At 42.2% G+C, this 17963-nt stretch overlaps 1 protein-coding gene across 12 annotated transcripts in view; it reads left to right on the forward strand.

Annotated features, from left to right (window-relative positions):
- Window positions 1-17963, forward strand: part of BACH2 (BTB domain and CNC homolog 2) — a 269093-nt gene that overhangs the window by 236023 nt on the left and 15107 nt on the right. For all 12 annotated transcript variants that reach the window (XM_025199389.1, XM_025199388.1, XM_025199393.1 and 9 more), the window contains one exon: window positions 1264-2808. In XM_025199389.1, the coding sequence (XP_025055174.1) occupies window positions 1264-2808 (1545 nt within the window). The remainder of the gene's footprint in view (window positions 1-1263; window positions 2809-17963) is intronic.

Raw genomic sequence — 17963 nt, forward strand, 5'->3', positions numbered from 1 at the left:
AGGCCTCCAGCATAGTTCTTGAAGGACTGGATCACCCTTCCTGTTCAGAAACCTTGTGTCTTGATGATGAACCACATCTGTGGGAGTTGGCTTACAGGGTAGTTTTAACACAAGTCTGCAGTTATGACCAACAAAGCTGTAAGTTGTTTTGGAATGCTCAGGACTTACCCGATATTAAACTTATTGCTGCTCCAAGACATGAATAGTGCTTGTACTTCAGAGCCATTTGCATTAGAAAAATATTAAATTAAAATCTATGGCAACAGACATTAGTGGGATGAATACAAGCAATACAGTTGAAAGTGCCTGAATAACCATATTTGTCACATGGCTCTGCAGTTTATCAGACAGCTCTGTGTATGGGTATCATCACAGTATATCTAAGGGAGAGGATGTATGTGTCTGCACCAGTTTGGGGTGTATATTACATATGCATTATAGTTTATGCACATGTGCATATCTGTCAGGGTACAAATGTATAATGTGAAGCACCCACAATTCTGGTCATTGTTAATTTTTTCCCTAAAGAAAAGTGATATGAAATTGTGTGCTGTCATGGGCTCCAGTATGTTTTGTAGCAGCTAAAATGTGGATACCCATCTCTTTCCTATATGCTACACTTCATACACACTAAAACCAGAAACAATGGAATTTCTCAAGTGGAAGAGAGCCAGCGGGCAGCACAAATCCACTGTCTGGTAAATAGCAACTTGGTGATTGTTGACTAGCATCGATTCTGAAGACACAAGTCAGCTTGGTTGGCTAGCTAATGAGGGGGAAAGATTTCATATTTGTTTAATATTAAAACAGAAATGTTTTTCTCCCAGAACACTGCTCAGATTTAAGTGCAACTCCTTTATACTCCAAAAAGCCATTCTGCACCAGGGTTAGAAGAATCAATCTTTCATTTGTATCCTGTTGGTAATTACAGTGCATCGCATGGAAGCCCATGTGCCCATTGAAAAGTTAATAACACACATGTTAATATATATTTACTCCTCTTATTAGCAAAAGCACCTGGTTCATAGCTTTTTAGTCATTCAATCTAAAGAATGTTTTTGCATAACTTTTAATGTGATTTTGAAACAGCATTAATTATTGGAGGTAGCCTCATTGCTGACCTGATAAAAGATTAACTGGTACTTTACAGTATTTGTTTCTGGACATTAGAGCTGTCAGATTATCTAACTACACTTGAAGGACTTTGGACAATAGCTGTGCTGATGGTAATGCTAGCAATTTCCCTGTTTTTTTTTTTTGCAGGTCACTGCCAGGGGATTTGGTCCATTGTTACAGTTTGCCTACACTGCTAAGCTGTTACTCAGCAGAGAAAACATCCAAGAGGTCATCCACTGTGCTGAATTCTTGCGCATGCACAACTTGGAGGATTCCTGCTTCAGCTTTCTTCAGACACAGCTGCTGAACAATGAAGATGGCCTCTTCTTGTGCAAAAAGGATACCGCCTGTCAGCGAATGCATGATGAAGAGAACTCAGATGGGGAAGAGGAGGAAACTATGGAATCAGAGACTTCAAAGATATCTTGCCCAAGGGAGAGGATGCAGCAGGAGCCCTTTAACTTTGAATCCACTGGTTCTGGAGCAGACAAAGAAGAAGGCATGTTGCCTGACTCGGACATACTGAGAGATAGCAAAGACAGTTTGGACAAAGATGCAGTAACACGGTACCCCAGATATAAGAAATACCAGCTTGCTTGTACCAAGAATGTCTACAACACATCACACATCAGTACCTCAGGTTTTGCAAGCACATTTGGTAATGAGAGCTCTGGTAATGGCCTCAAATCAGGACTTGCTGTGGGGCAGATTAAAAGTGAACCTTCGAATGAGGAAAATGATGAAGAAAGCATCACACTTTGCCTGTCTGGAGATGAACCTGACATCAGGGATAAAGAGGGGGATGTTGAAATGGATAGGAAACAGCCAAGTCCTACTTGTGTTGACAGGTCTAAAAGTGGGTCCTCTCCTTCCTGCTTAAGGTCTTTCTTCAACAGAACAAAAAATGTAGATTTGGTTGGCTTCCCAAGTACTTCCCAACAGCACTTTGCCAGGAGTCCAGCATGCCCTTTTGAAAAGGGGACAACTCAGGGTGACCACAAAACTGACTACAGCCCTTTCACAGGGAATTATGGACAGTCCCATGCCGTTCAAAAGGATGCTTCCAACTTCCCCGGAGGATCGCCTCTCAGGGGGCCTGGTTTTGAAGCTCTTTGTAAGCAGGAAGGTGAACTGGACAGGAGGAGCGTTATATTCTCTTCAAATGCTTGTGACCAAGTAAACACTTCGGTGCATTCATATTCTGGTGTGAGCAGCCTGGAGAAAGACCTCGCTGAGACTTTGCCAAAAGGTCTGTGGGCTGGAGGCAGCCAATCCCTTCCTAGTTCACAGACCTATTCCCACAGTGGACTGACAGCTGATCACTTGCCGGGAAGGATGCGGCCTAACACCAGCTGCCCAGTGCCAATTAAAGTTTGCCCTCGCTCTCCTCCTTTGGAAACCAGAACCAGGACCTCCAGCTCATGCTCCTCCTACTCATATGCAGAGGATGGCAGTGGTGGTTCTCCTTGTAGCCTCCCTCTGTGTGAGTTTTCATCTTCCCCCTGTTCTCAAGGAGCTCGATTCCTGGCCCCTGAGCATCAGGAGCCAGGCATGATGGGAGATGGAATGTACAACCAAGTCAGACCCCAGATTAAATGTGAGCCATCCTATGGAACAAACTCCAGTGATGAGTCTGGGTCGTTCTCAGAAGCAGACAGTGAATCATGTCCTGTGCAAGACAGAGGGCATGAGGTAGGGATTTAAGATAAGTACACATGTAACAGTCATTGTGACCCAATTAATCACTCCTTTATTCTTTCAAACAACTTTGGCATTTTCCCAGCAATTTCTTGTTGACAGAGGCAAAGGGTAATTTGTATTTATCTTCTTGTTACCTGAGTGTGCATGGTTAAGTTAACAGAGGAGAGATCATAAACAGCTATTTGACCTCCAGGATGCTTGGCACTAATGACATTTTATTGTTAAAGCAATAGCAACAAGAGTAAATTTATGGTCATAGAAGTGTTGTCAGCTACTCTCTAATCTTCCCAGTATTTCCTTCTTGTTCCTTACCTATATTGAGGGTGGGGGAGAAGTAGAACCAGCCTCTTCAAGGAATTAAAACAAATGTTTTCACCCAGAATACCATCATGTTGCCTGCAGCTTGGTCTACATATCAATACATATCAATGGTAGTATCACAGGTCCTGTTGAGATGGTAGCCTCATTGTGTTTGGCACTGTGCTGTCTAAACCATGAGAGAGTTCTTGTCGCAATTTGCTTACAGTCTGAATAGAGGAGACAGACAAAGGGTGGGAGGAGAAGAAGAGGCAGAGGTGAAATGACTTGCGTCTGTTCATGGGTCAGAGCCAGGAAATCTAGGTCTTCTTTCCAGTCTAATGCCTCATTCAATAGACCATGCAGCCTCCCTTTGTATCTTCTTGTCATGTAGCCAGTGGACTTTGTCTCATTACTAACTGATACCAGGATTATATTTCCCAACTATGGGTTCTTCTTTCCTCCTTCCTAGAGAGTCCTTGCAGATAGCTGCATAAAAAGTTTCCAGGATTGTTATCCTTGTATTTACAGGAGCTGTTAATGGAACCAGAGAGAGGGAATGAGACTTTCTATGCAGCACTGAGAGAGAAATGGGGTCAGCTTAAGAAAAAACAATCCCCCCCCCCCCCCCAAAAAAAAAAAAAAACCAACAAAAAAACAAGGCTATGTATAAATGCTATAGTGGGGTACCTGAGTAACCAAGAGCTCGTCCACAAGCCAAGGAGAATGTTGCGTGACTCACGTAGGTGTACTACATAGCCGGAGCTGAGGAGAGATGCATGTCTTTATGGATCTCCAGCAAGTAATTGAGAGTTCGCTTCTGTGTGGTACTGGATACCTGCTGCCCTCTTAAAATGTTTCATTAAAAGCTGCTGCAGTGGAGAGTAGGTAGATCTGCTCTCCGGGTTACTGTCTATGATAGTCTGGAGTAGAGTAGACCAGGGTCAAGCCAACAGGTGTGAAATGAAGAAACAAGGGGGAAGAGATGTGTGCAGCTCTGTTGTTTACTTTGTTTTATGTGAAGAGTAACTTTGATTTTGAGAAAATTAGCTAATTACTGATGCTATTGCTGCCTGGTTCTGTGGTGTGGAAGGATACTCTTAACACAAAAAGAAATCATTGTCATATTTTTTTATGTTTATCGTAAGGAAGGAATAGGATGCAGGTATGGAGCCTCAGAAGATGTTGTACCTTGGGGTCTCAACCCCTACCATATTCCACTGACAGCAAAGTCATTTCAGAAGGGTTCTTTACTTTCCACTGTACATTTAGCCAATGTAAGTGTGGAGACTGCTCCTTTCCCTGTAGGGGAATCTAAAGCACTCTGTTTAGGACTTCCTGGACCTGCTTTGTCCAAGATTCCGGATCCAGGAAGTCTTAAAGTAGCCACAAAGGAATAAAAGAGTCCTTATTCCTCTTCATGGCCCTTTCGCAACTAGTGACCATCCTTGTAATCAGGGGCAGAGGTCCCATTTGCAAGGATGAGACTGCAAGCAGTGGGTTGAAGAGACAAAAAGGAGTGAATGGTTAAAATGATAGTTGCTTAGTGAGAACTGATGCACAGCATGGCATAGTAAAGAGGGTGGGAGGTTGGATTTTTAAGTGACTAATGCAATGTTTTAATTAGCTAATTGTGTGGGGTCTGAAGCAGCTGAATGAGGAGGCTGGGGGCCTTTGCGGACTTCTGGAGAAAACTGTTAAGTTATATTGATGAAAACTGTTAGTAAGAAGTAGTGGGTGTCAGTTGTGTTGATCTTCTCTGAACACAGATAAACAATCCAAGGCAACAAGAAACCATATTGCATGGGCACAAAGTACTAGTTCAGATTTTTGTTTGAGAAGGATTTTGGGAAGGCTGTTGCAGTAGAACAGCTGATGGAAATGCAGCATAGTCTCATTAGGAAGTGCCCTGTCATATAGATATTATACAGTGTGTTGGGATGTCTATGTCCCTGGAAGTTATAGTGTGAAAAAGGTGAAGTGACAAATGTGCCAAACCAGAAAACAAACTATTCAGTGGAGAGAAATGATTTCTTTTGAATCGCTCCATATAGTTTAGCAAATTGGCTATTAGATAAGTGGGCAGCACATGTACTACCTTGAAAAATTCACCCCCTTCCAAAAGCTCCATCTTCTAAAACCTTTAACTGGGGGCTTTTTCCAACCCTGAAGCTGTCCCTTTTGGCTATCTGGATCACTTTGTATTCTGGTCCTTGACCCAGTGTCTGCTTATTATAAAATTAATCTATTTATGGTTTACGTTTTTAAAAAATGTAACTGATAAAATAATTGAATGAATATGACTAATTACTGCTAAGTGAAGAGCTGTGTTCTGCAATCAGATGCACGCTACTGACATTACTTCAGTACAGTTGATGCTTGTTCGTGACAATATATCCATGACTGGGTGCTGTGTTGTTCCTAAACAACTATTGCTGTTCTAAAAAGTGTCATCTGAATACATGGCAGGGAAATGTATCCAAAGAAAATGTTTCTGGTAGGTGATTATTGTTCTTATTGTGCAATTCTGGGCACCGCACTTCAAGAGGGATGCAGATAACCTGGAGAGGGTCCAGAGAAGGGCCACTCGTATGGTTAAGGGCCTGCAGACCAAGCCCTACGAGGAGAGACTAGAGAACCCGGACCTTTTCAGCCTCCGCAAGAGAAGGTTGAGGGTCGACCTTGTGGCTGCCTATAAGTTCATCACGGGGGCACAGAAGGGAATTGGTGAGTATTTATTCACCAAGGTGCCCCCGGGGGTTACAAGAAATAATGGCCACAAGCTAGCAGAGAGCAGATTTAGACTGGACATTAGGAAGAACTTCTTCACAGTTAGAGTGGCCAGGGTCTGGAACGGGCTCCCGAGGGAGGTGGTGCTCTACCCTACCCTGGGGGTCTTCAAGAGGAGGTTGGATATGCATCTAGCTGAGGTCATCTAGACCCAGTACTCTTTCCTGCCTATGCAGGGTGTCAGACTCAATGATCTATTGAGGTCCCTTCCGACCCTAACATCTATGAATCTATTAACTGGTGTTGTTGCAAATAGGCATCAACTGTAGCCCCATTGACTGAAATCAATAACTGTGTTGATTTCATCGAGACAGTCTGGTGTGAAAAAGGCTGACAGACTCTGACCCTCACTTATCAGATGCAGTTCATAAGGTCTCTTGGAGTTTGGACCTGGTTGTTCTTGATTTGGATCCCAGAGTGTTATCAGTGCTCAGAATTAATGTCACAAAAATGCCTTTTCCTGGGATAGTGACCATGTGTGAAACGTGTCAAAGGTTTTTTCTCCTTTTGGGCTTCTAGGAACTTTGCTGTCTTAGGGAATGGGTGCTAGGCAGAAGCATACATACTCCCAACTGATTTATTTAGGGCCCCTCTACATATGCAGGTAAAGGTGCAATGGGATCTAATGCACCATCCACACAATTGCTCATCCTGCCATTCCATGTGCATGGCAAGAGGTGCGACTGTAGGATCACAAATCAGATCCCATCGTGCCTTATTGCCAGTGCAGGAGGAACCCAATCCTGGGCTCCCCCTGTACTAGCAAGAAGCAGGCTCCTATGGCTCAGAGCCCCTTCAGCTGATGGGGCTCCCAGCTGTAGGAGCACCTCCCATATCCCTGTGGCTGGGGGTAGGGACAGACATTTAAAAAGCCTAAGCTTGAATTGATTCAATTTTTGCAGGTTAGTCTAACCTGCAAAACTTGAACTGGTCTGGAGGTGGATAGACATTCCCTTTTCATTCCAGAAATGCAGACACATGCCTGCAGTGGCTCAAGCTAGAAGCCAGGGGAGCTCTAGAGCAGCCCTCCCTTCACTTTACAGTGCTCAGCTAAACTCTGATTAGCTGACAGGGCTCCCAGCCACAGGGGCCCCTGGCCACACATTCAGTTAATGGTGTGATAGGAAACCATTATGAATACAAATTTATTCATATTTTGTAGAATAAATTTGTAGCTTATTCCTTTTCATCACACCATTAATTGATTGAACATGTGGCGGGGTGACCATTTAAGGCATGATTAACTGGTTAATCATGCCTTAAATGTAATGTATAGATGGGGCCTTAGAAAATGATACTGAGTATAAAGATATTTTGAATTCTGTTCCCCTTTGCCTTTGTATTCTATTCCCTGTGACCCTTTGAAAGTGCCTGGCGTTGCTGAGATTTTTCTTGTCAGATCTCTCCAAACAATAAAAGAACAGGTGCAAGCTAGACCTCCCCCATGTGTTGCAAGTACAGGAGGAAATAGTGAGGAGCTGTTGAGATTTTAGACAATTGACTGACAAAGTGGCTAATTCCATGCAAATCCTTCTCTTGGCACTTTCCTCTCCATCCCTCAAAGAACAGTTAAGGTCAATAACTGGAGTTTAATACCACTGACAAGAATACATGTATTTTCAGTTTGCAACCAATTTCTAACCATCTTGCTCAAAATAGCAACAATAAAAATAAGAGTGGAAATAATAAATCCTTCAGAAGGAAGTGCATGTTGATCTGTAAACTTTCCAAGCTATGAATTTGTTCTCTTTGGTGATACCTTGCTTTTCTAAAATTCTTTTCCCAAATATTGTTTTGCTGCTGTAAAACAATTAGAATGTAACCTTTAAACATTGCTCTATTATGGCAAACTGGATATGTTAAAAAACAAGACAAAACAAAACAACCCATCCCCCCACCCCCCCAATTCAGTCCACTTTGATTAGCTAAGTTTTCCTGGGAAAACAATAATCCAGGGTAGGAGGAAGGAGGGGGCTGAGTTTTCCAAGAACTATTATTATGTAGGGAATTCCATTCAATGCAACTTTTATTTATATAAAAGAATAACTTTCCATCTTGGGGCAGTGACTCACTTTTAAAAGGAAATGTTCACAAGGGCAGTACTAATGCAATTGGGCCACTGAAGGAGGTTGAAAGCATTTTTTTTTACTTCAGTGAAAGTCCAGAGCTTTCATGCCTAATAACAGACAGACAGCCTTTCTCTGCTTATGTGTTCACTAGTAACTCAGTATTAAGGCCCTAATCCTGAGCTAGAGTATAGCTCTACCTAAGGTCCACCAGAGCCATGTTCTTCATTGTTACACCCCAGTTGAGGATCTAGACTTTACTATTTCCATCAGTTGAGGTTATGTGCTTAAAATATGTAGTGACCAAGGACATTTACCATAGCCACGGTTCAAACATAGGAGTTTGAAATACCATCTGTTGGAGTGCTTGTTGTACTGTAAACACATATATACATTTCAGGTAAAAATTGTGACCAGCATCCCCAGTGGATTTCAACGGTATGTTGGGAATTGCATTCTAGTGCTGCTGGTGAGAAGGGGAAGCACCAAATACTGCTTTGCATTAGATCTACTTAATAGCTGGGGGTTTTAAATGTTGTTTTATTAGAAATGATGTTGGTGCATTTGCATTTGCAAACTCTCTCTTCAGATTCTAATAGTGGTACAAGATTTAAGTGCTAGACCTAAAACTTTCAGTAAAGATCCTTTAAATTCTGAATCATTTGACTTTAGCTTAAAAATTATTATGATATCCCATTTTTCCAAAACTACAAGCCACTGGTTGGCGCTACATAAAACACCGGTTTTGTTTCTTGATGTTTTGGCGACAAAACCAGGTTTTCCCTGGAATACCGTAGATTTTTTCTTCTGTTCCACATCCCGACAGTTAATCTAAAGTACTCATGTGGCCTCGTAACTGTAACAGCTGAGAGCCTCACTTTTTTACTGTGTGTATTTTTACAAAAGTTTTGTGGCAGGGAAGTACTGTCAGTTCCATTATACATGTGGTGAAGTCTAACTTGTTCAAGGATCCACAGTCTCTCATGTGCCTAGAGTTCAGTAGATCTACAGGAGCTCCCACTTTAAATAACTGCTTTAAAAAGAAGGTTAGGGTGATGCAGGTCAGGCCTATTGCTGGCATTTGTATCCATTTTCTCCTGGGCAGATAGTGCACTACAGTGATGATGCAGCAATACGTCCTACTAATCCAGTAGAGTTAGGAAATGTTCCAGGAACAGGTATTGGTGATGTGAATACCGTGCATTCCCTTACCAGAAGGGACATCACCTGGATTTTGGTGTTTTTTCTAGACTCTCAGTCAGGTTTACAAAAGACTTGCTATCAACTATGAACTAGCTGATGAAACTCAAGCTGCATGATGGACCCACTGATCAGTTGATCAGCTGCAGTTAGCAAAAGACAAGCTAAACTAGCCCTACTTAGCCTGACAGAAGCTCTGTTAAGCAGAGAATGAGTTATCCAATGTGCCTGCTGTTTCACAGAACATATCCTCACCTTTCAAAGACCTTATATGCAGCTGCTATCACTCCTCAAGCTCCTCTCTAGGAGCCAGAGCCATCTGGAGATGACATAGGAGGTCACTCTGGGTAGGCATGCAGCAGTCTGGTCACACTGCACTGCCCAGAAATTGTGAGAGGTAGTTGATTCCATATCTGCTGACCTGGGCACTCTCACACCTGCTCTCGGTACAATCCTAGGAATGTTGTATCTCTGCTCATTCTCCTCTCCCACCTTAGTACAGTCAAGATGCTGTTCTTTTCAGAGACTGCACAAGTCAAATATCTTTGCCTTTGCTGGAAGTTTACTCAAAAATATTAGCTGGTACAGGATGCACCTGTTAAATCAGAGGGAGGCAGATTAGTGGAAATTTATCACACATGTTCAATGTATTATGCTGCTTACCACTTTGGTAGCCTAAGCTCAAGTTGAATAAAACACGTTTTCTCCATTCCTGACCCAGCAATCTCCTGCACTGGAGCTATCTTCTTTCTGGCTCTGTAAAGCTGAAGGATAAGTTCCATGTCATAGGTCCTGGCCTATGTAATTCACTCCTGTTAGAAATGCACAAAAGCCCAAACCTGGCCACACAGAATGAGTAGCAAGCCTTCTTTCTGTATCCAGGCTCTGCACTAACTGTAAGCTCTGGAATCCTGAACATGCTGCTTTACTAGTGTGAATTTTTTTCCTGTCTCATAACATTGGCAAGAAATAATTTTCTCCCTATATGTGGGAATGTTAATGGATTCCAGGCTGAATCATGGAAAGTGAGCTCAGGTGAGTTGGTAATGGATACTCTATAAGTGATCTGTAAAGCCTAGAAAGCAGCATCATCACTGTATTTACTCGCATACCACATGCACCTTTTCCCAAAAAATCAGACCCGGCAAAATTGGTTGCGTGTCTTGAATGGAGAAGGTGATTTTCTGCACAGAATAGAAACTCCCTGCTTTGATTCCTGCTCCACCATGCACCAGCAGTGGCATTACTATTCAGGCAGCTGAAGGAATCAATTGACTTAATGACTCTTTTTTTTTTTCTTTTCACTCAACAGGTATGGAGTGATCGATCATCTCTCTTTTTTGATAGTCTTGATAGTCCACGAATCAAGCTAATCTTTCCTTGAGTGATTTTGATGCCTGCTAGCTGTTCTTGGCCTTTCTTTTCCTATTTCATAGTTTTGGAGACTCTTTTTTAGCTCTTTTTAAGATCACAGATCCACCCATGGAGACCAGTATTTAGCAACAACTATGGTTTCAACTTTTAGTTGAGCAGAAAAGGGAGGGTGATTCAGCTGAACATTATGCTCTGTCCCTGCTCGATGCAGCCATAACTCTGGCAAAAAATCTTTTTTTTTCTTCATTCTACCTTCCCAAAAAAATAGGTGCATGTCTTACCTGAGAGCATGTGGTATGCAAGAAAATACAATACATCCAGTCTGTCACATGCTCTGAATGTTGGCACTGAGCTGATTGGGATCACTGGCCTACTGCACACCATACAGGGGGTTGGAAAGATCATGGCCAAAGAGGGAGAGATGGCTGGCAGGGCCAAACTGAGAGTTCTTGACTGTAGAAGAATTGTGGACAGGAGGTTATGGGATCTGGCAGAATCAGGGTTGGGAAAGGATTGTGATTGGTGTAGAAGAAAGAGAGATGAGTGTATTGAAGAAGTAAGTCTGAAAGAGAAGGCTCTCCAACAAGAACCTTATGACCCCCACATCCTAAATTTTAAGGCTCTCCTTGCACTTTGCCCATCCCATAGATTGATTTTCAGCTCTGAAATTGCTTACCACAGACGAGAAGTCCTTGTGTGTGTTCTTTGGGCTGGGAACCATGCTTGATTGTCCTCTGGGTGAGGAGGAGGAACGGATTGAGGCCAGAAAAGGCAGTTCCCATTTCAGAAATCTTTCTCTGAAGAAATAAAAATGTAATAATGCATGTGTATATGAACATATCTGTGTGCGTGCATATGGAATTTTGCCATGTTACAGAGTATTCAGTTCTGCATTTCAAAAGCATGCACTGCTGGTACAATTATATTCATTCCCACTGCAGCTAACCATTGCCTTCAGTGTAAATAGAGATGAGCCTATAATGTTCCCACCCTCCCCCACCTGCGTATAGGAAGGCATTAGCAGCAGTAGTAAGGTAGGGTGTCCTCCACTGTTCTGACCATGCACCTTGCTACTCAGATGCAGGCCATCCATTACCATATTTACTTGAATATAAGACGAGCTTTTCCCCCAATTAGCATGAGAAAAAAAGTTCCTCATTTTATATTCACATACAAGGAAATCTCAAATACACCGGTGGGAACATACTTTTTTTTAAGGAATTTTGCTAGTGTCCCAGGTCAAATTAGCCAGATCCATTCCAAATCCATCATTCAAGAACCATATGTGGCCATACTACCAGCAAGTATCATTCATCCCAGACTTTTCAGCCTGGGGCTTCAGATGCATCCAAATCTTTTGGCAGGCATCCTGTGTGCAGACCCAAGCCCCAAGGCTTGGAGTTCAGATACACCCAGGTTTTGCTTGCCTTCAGCCATACAGCTGCAGGACCAAGCCAGGGAGGAATCTCCCATTTCCATGAAGTTGCTGTGTAGCCAAGATCCTCCCACTGGCAAGCTTGCCAGTGGGAAGCTAACTATGAGGCTGTCATAGGGAGTCATGTCCACAAGCAGAGAAGGGTGCACCCTGCAGTACACCGTGCCATTTTAATTGCATCTTGGTCATGGTATTTCCCCTGCCAGGTAAATATGGAAACCTTTTTTTTTTTTTTTTTTTTTTAAAGAAACTTTTCACGTTCCAAGCGAAATCAAGTCCAAATCCATAAGGCAATCCAAAACCATCAGTGGCCCTGTAACTGGCAACTATCCTCCACCCCCACCAGGGGCTTCAGATATTTCCAGTCTTTTGGCAGGAATCTTACATGCAGGCAATTAGTATAAGTTGTCTGAATTAGATATATGGTAGTGTCTATTGTGTGTAGTTCTCCTCGGCATTGATTGTTTGTCATGTCATGGTGAGCCACAACACTGAATATATTTTGACTTCCTCTTCACTCCCACAGCTGAGCTGCACCTTTCTTTCCCATTTCCAGTGATTGCTGTTTCTTCACCAGCCTTAAATGTCTGGCAAACATCACCAAATGGGACCCCAAACAGTTAACCAGAATCCCTCTGTTGCCTTCTCTCTCAGCCTCTTGCATGTGATTAGTGTGGCCCTGCCCTCCATGAGGTGGAATTGGACCAGGTTGCATAGTGCCTTACCTGCATATAAATTTTTGAAGGATGCCAGGACTTGTGACAAGAACACTCGGTTCCAGTGATGAATAGGAGGCAATTAGCACCTGAATCCTTTGCAGGCTAAGTGCTGAGCTGTCGGGTTATTGTGGCTTGAAATGCTTTTGACTCTGCTGGAGCCTGGCCCAGTGAACTATGTGGTAAATCATGAGTTTTTTGGCTTTGGACAATTATGCATAATTTGTACTATATCCAAGTAGGTACAAAAGTGCTGCTTGAAAGTGTGTTTATGGAGTACCTGTGCTAAAACTTGTAGCCATTTCAAAAAAGATAAATTGTGTCAGTTCTGGATGAACTAAGTCTATGGGTACCATGGTAATTTGCCTATACATTTATTTCAAAGTCACTGCTTTCAGATTTGCTCCTCACTTCCATGTGCTCAGTGAGAGCACAGTCTGATAGTAAGGGGTCAGGGAAGAAGTTTGAGGTGCAGAGGGCAAGGGGGGGCCACTTGATCCCTCAGATTTATTTTCCCTGCTATAGCAGTGGGAGGGGGACAAATTCAAGGCAAACTTTCAATAATTAGATTGTATACCTGGAAAATTATAACAAATTTATAAATTTCCCTCAAGTTAAAACTAATTAATGTGGGTCATCTTATAGTCAAGTAAATGTAGTGAGTGTACCCAGCTCCTGCTGGGTTGCAAGCTTTCTCTGTGCCAGACAGCTTAAGTACCAGAGGTTGTCATTAGGCTCTGTCTTTCAATTGGAAAAGCAAGAAGCCAGAAGTTTTTACTCTGTTAGTTAAACAAAGCAGCAGAAAAAGAAGAAGAATTCTGTTGATTTTTTTTAAAGGAGCAGTTGGTGTCTCGGGGCCGCCTCTGCCCTGAAGCATTTCATCCCTCCCCTGTGAGCTGTGCAGTATATGTTGTATAAATCTTTTAGTTGTTCAGAGTTCACTATTAAGGTTAAGAAGGTTCTGGTTAGTATTGTTTAGTACCCAAATAAGATGCTGCAGAAAGAAAAGATGAGAAATTAATTTCCCTTAGATAGAAAAAGTTTCCAGTTACTTCATATGTTGACAGTATGAATGATACTGGATCCCATTTCTTCTCTATATTAAAAAATGAAGCAGTACTTAGTGCAGTATGTGAGTAGTGGTAGCAACAAACATGCTATCCACATTGGCAATAACTAATGAGGCTTGAAAGAATTAATTGGTTATATATGGACCTTTCACTTGCTGAGTCAGTGGTTCTCCCTGTTTGTCTAGAACAGTGGTTCTCAACATTTTTTGTACGAGGATCCATTTATAACATCAGTGGCCAGTCCTGACCCAGTGCCCCTCACTCCTGACACACTGCCCCCCTGCCAGGGCCCGCCCTCCAGTGTGTGAGGCAGGGGGTGAGTGGGTGTGTGGCATGGGAAGCCCCAAGCAGCCCCTTGCAAGCTGGAACTTTGCCAGCCTGAAAGGGAAAAGCCATGGTTTCCCACATTTTTCTCCTTTAAAGGAGAATCCATTTTTAAAGTTTGTACACGACTCTTTCATATATTCTTGCGACCCACAGGTTGAGAAACGCTGGTCTAGATGACTACTGACTTAACCGTTAGAAGTGATGACATTTATACTGACACTCCGCTGCCAAAAGAGAGAACAACTCTTCATGATGATACAGAAGTTTTACTTTTCACAAGGCTGGGTTGGCTGGGTTTCATCGGAATGGGTCATTCATAATTCAGGAGAGTTATGAATTGCAATAGCTGAATGCACTGGTGTGCTTAGTTATGCAGGGTGTAGTAATTCTGAAGAACATTCAGTGAGAAACAGTGACTCCTGCTCTGATGTAAAGATCCAGCAAGAATAATTGTGCAGATAGTAAATAAGAATTTGGAAGACTTAACTGCTCTATTCCTCATGCAGTCAGCTTCTACTGTAATAACTCACTGAAAGAATGGAGTGTCTGCTGATGTTTCGAACTTGAAATATCCCAAACCAGGGAATGCAGAATTACTTATTATATGAAAGACAAAATTCTAAGAACTTTTCCTTTTATTTTTTTCTTTTACTTTCCTATTATTTCTTGGTTTAAAGCAAGACTATCCTAAAGTCTATGCATCCTAAACAACTCCTGAGCAGGGTTGGACTAATGATGCATTTAAACTGATGGAAATTGCCTTAGCATTGACCCAGAAAAGGAGCAGACATAACATATGGCCTTATATTCTATAACTTACTAAAATCTGGTGTGGATTTTTGTGGATGATATCTTTTATTGGACAAATTGATAGGGATAAAGTTAGACGAGATGTTCACAAACCTAATGAAGAATGCCTTGCATTCAAAGGCTTGTCTGACTTTATCCCAGCCATGCAATTGGTCCAATAAAAGGCATTACCCACAAAAATCTTCGCTTCTCGCATAATTCCAGGACCATCACAGCTACAACATCATTCTGACAGTACTAAAATCTGGTGTAGAATTACTGCAAGAAGAACCAGCAGTAAAAAATACAGTGTAGTCTACAGACAAAACTCTTAGTTTAGAGGCAATATCTTTTATTAGACCAACTAAATAGTAGCAAAAAAATTCTTTCTTTGTAAGTTTTCGGGTCCAAACACCCTTCATCAGGCAGAGGAGAATTCAGAGATTGTAAAGGTTCTCCAAGGTAGAAAAGAAACTTCATCTTCCACAGGGGAGGTGAAGGATGGTGAGGTTCCCCTGGGTTTCAAAGTCCATTTGTAAAAAAGTTGCTGAATATGCAGATTAGGCAGGCACAAAGGTCCCGCAGGTTTCTTTCCTGAAGGTCTCAGCTGTCAGGCATGGAGTTAAATTTTGCTTTTTTCCTGTTTAGCAATGAAGTTTACACTTCCAAATGACTAACTACAATACCTTCATGTTTCAGGTATATAGCTTGTAGCTGTGTTTGGTCTAAAAAGCTGACTATTAGTACTGTCAGGTGTGCAAACATGATTCATAAGATAAACCCAGAAATTTCAAATAGTAATTCATAGTGATAAAAACATTCTTACCTGTTGTGGTTTTTCTGAGCTCTTTGCAACAGAAAAAATCTTTGTTATTTTTTCTGTAGTCAAGAAACGAATGAAAAGTAAGTTGGCATTTTTCAAGAAATGTCTGGAGTCTAAAAATGTTGAGAACCACTGCTCTAATAGTACCTACTGCAACAGCTATTCTGAGCTGTCCTATCCGGATTCCAGGGTAATTTACATAGTGGATGAAACCAGTGTTGACATGTTGTATTGTGCAGCCTCAAAGACACATGGCCAAATTCTCAGTTAATGTAATTTGACATGGTTCCATTTTGATTCATACTAAATGGTAACCTGGCCCACAATCAGCATAAAACACCAGTGGCACCTTATCTTAGCCATACAGTTGAGTAGTTAGCCACCATAACCAAGATCTGGATTACTTCTTTCAGTTAATATGTATGTAACAGTGGGGATAGATTGCATTAAAATAAATGTATATGTATATTGTAGAGTATAAAAAGTGCACTTTTTATGTTGCCCTTTTTTATCTTGTATATCTCTGCACATTGAAGTCAGTGGTATTACCGTGGTTTTTCTAACGGATTGCAATAGTTGGCAGATTATATGCAAATTTTCATCTTTAATCTACTTTTTATATGAATCTTTTTCTTTCAAATTTGACCATTTCCTCAAGCTGTTTCTGCTTGCAAGTTTTAAAGGGATGCTATTGCTTTACCACTAACATTTTCCTTGCCATGACATGAAGGCATGTTTCCAGTCAGTAGATAAACATGATTTTTGAGCAGAATATCAGACATCACACCTTTGGTGTCAAGCAAGTGAGGAAAAATGTGAATGTAAAAGCTTTTTTTGTGATTAAACTATGGTGGAGGAAGCCACAAGCTGTTTTCTTTTTCAGCCACTGGTTGAAGCTTGAGAGTAAACCTTATGACATTAAGTCTATGTTTACCGTCCAAAGGGTATGAAAGGGAAATCAAACATTCTTCATATCATTAGTTAGCAGTCTGCAAACAAGATAGTCCACATCACCATGTCTAAGGTCAGTCTCTATGTATAAACAGCAAAGTACTGTTTTCTCTGGCAGTGCCTGCATGCTATTTCATGTTACGTTAAACTGACCTGGAGTGCAGTGTGTTATATTAAGCAGTCTCTGGACCTTCATTTCAGAGGTGGGACAGGAGGCCAAAGTTCATGGCATGAAAGTCGTGTGAAAGGATACAGTAGGTGCTTATACAGAGTTTCATGTGGCCTGGGCTTAGAGATAAGTGAAGCTATGACATAAGAGAGCTTAAAAATACAAGCCCTAAAATAAGGAAATGAAGCAATTACTGTCATGTTTGCCTGTGTGGAGAGAGTAAATGGTTGTGCCAATGTGTGTGTTGTTATGTGTCTGCCCTGAGCAAACTTGTATGTGAAGGGAGGCAAATCAAACAGAAACAGCCAAAAAAAGGTGTTTGCCTTTTAGTTATCTGTGTAGTTAATCTCTTTATCTCCAAATACTTAAAGGCTACTGGTTGAGATTGATAGCTGCATGTTTGAATATCAGAGAAACCTTTCCACCAATTTGGTGAAAAGGTAGCTTTAGTGTGGTCAGGAGTTAAGTGCATTTTCTTCAATAGCCAGGATTTAGCAGAGTTTATTCTGATCAAAAAAGAAGGGAACTATACAAAGGGAAAAGATTTCCTGCCACCTTTTGGACAATGCTGGTATGACATTAAAAAGATGTTAGCAGTGTTAGCCTGAAGTTAGGCAGGGTAGGTGGCACTTCGTAGACTACAAAGAAGCATGAGATTTTGTAGACAGCCTACTTTGGCAATTGCTATATAGCCTGTAGCAGGGGTGTCCAACCTTTTTGAATGCGGGGCCGGATCATGAACTTTTTATCACCCCGTGGGCCAGTGAGCCACATTCAAACACCCTCTGTCCTGGGCCACGGAGACCCTGCCTGTGCAGCCCTACTGCACCTGCCTGTTACTGCAAGGTTCATGGTAGCTGCTGGTGGGCAGGGGCAGGAGGGACCCATTCTGCATCCAGCCAGCTACTGCCCCAGAGACTGAAGGGGAGAAATAAATACGCCACATCTCCATCCCCCGAGCAGCACAGCCCCACGAGCTGGTGCTCCCCAAGGGGGGCTGGAGGGAGGTGGCTGCTGCACCACAGCCCCTCACCCACCCGCCCGCATGGCCCCGCTCACTGTGGTGCCCAGCCGCCTGCACAAGCAGCCCCGGTGGCCTCAGACACCAGCTCCCACTGCCTCGCCCCGCAGAGGTCACA

This window comes from Alligator sinensis, unplaced genomic scaffold, assembly GCF_000455745.1.
Source record: "Alligator sinensis unplaced genomic scaffold, ASM45574v1 scaffold357_1, whole genome shotgun sequence".
Taxonomy (NCBI): Eukaryota; Metazoa; Chordata; order Crocodylia; family Alligatoridae; genus Alligator; species Alligator sinensis.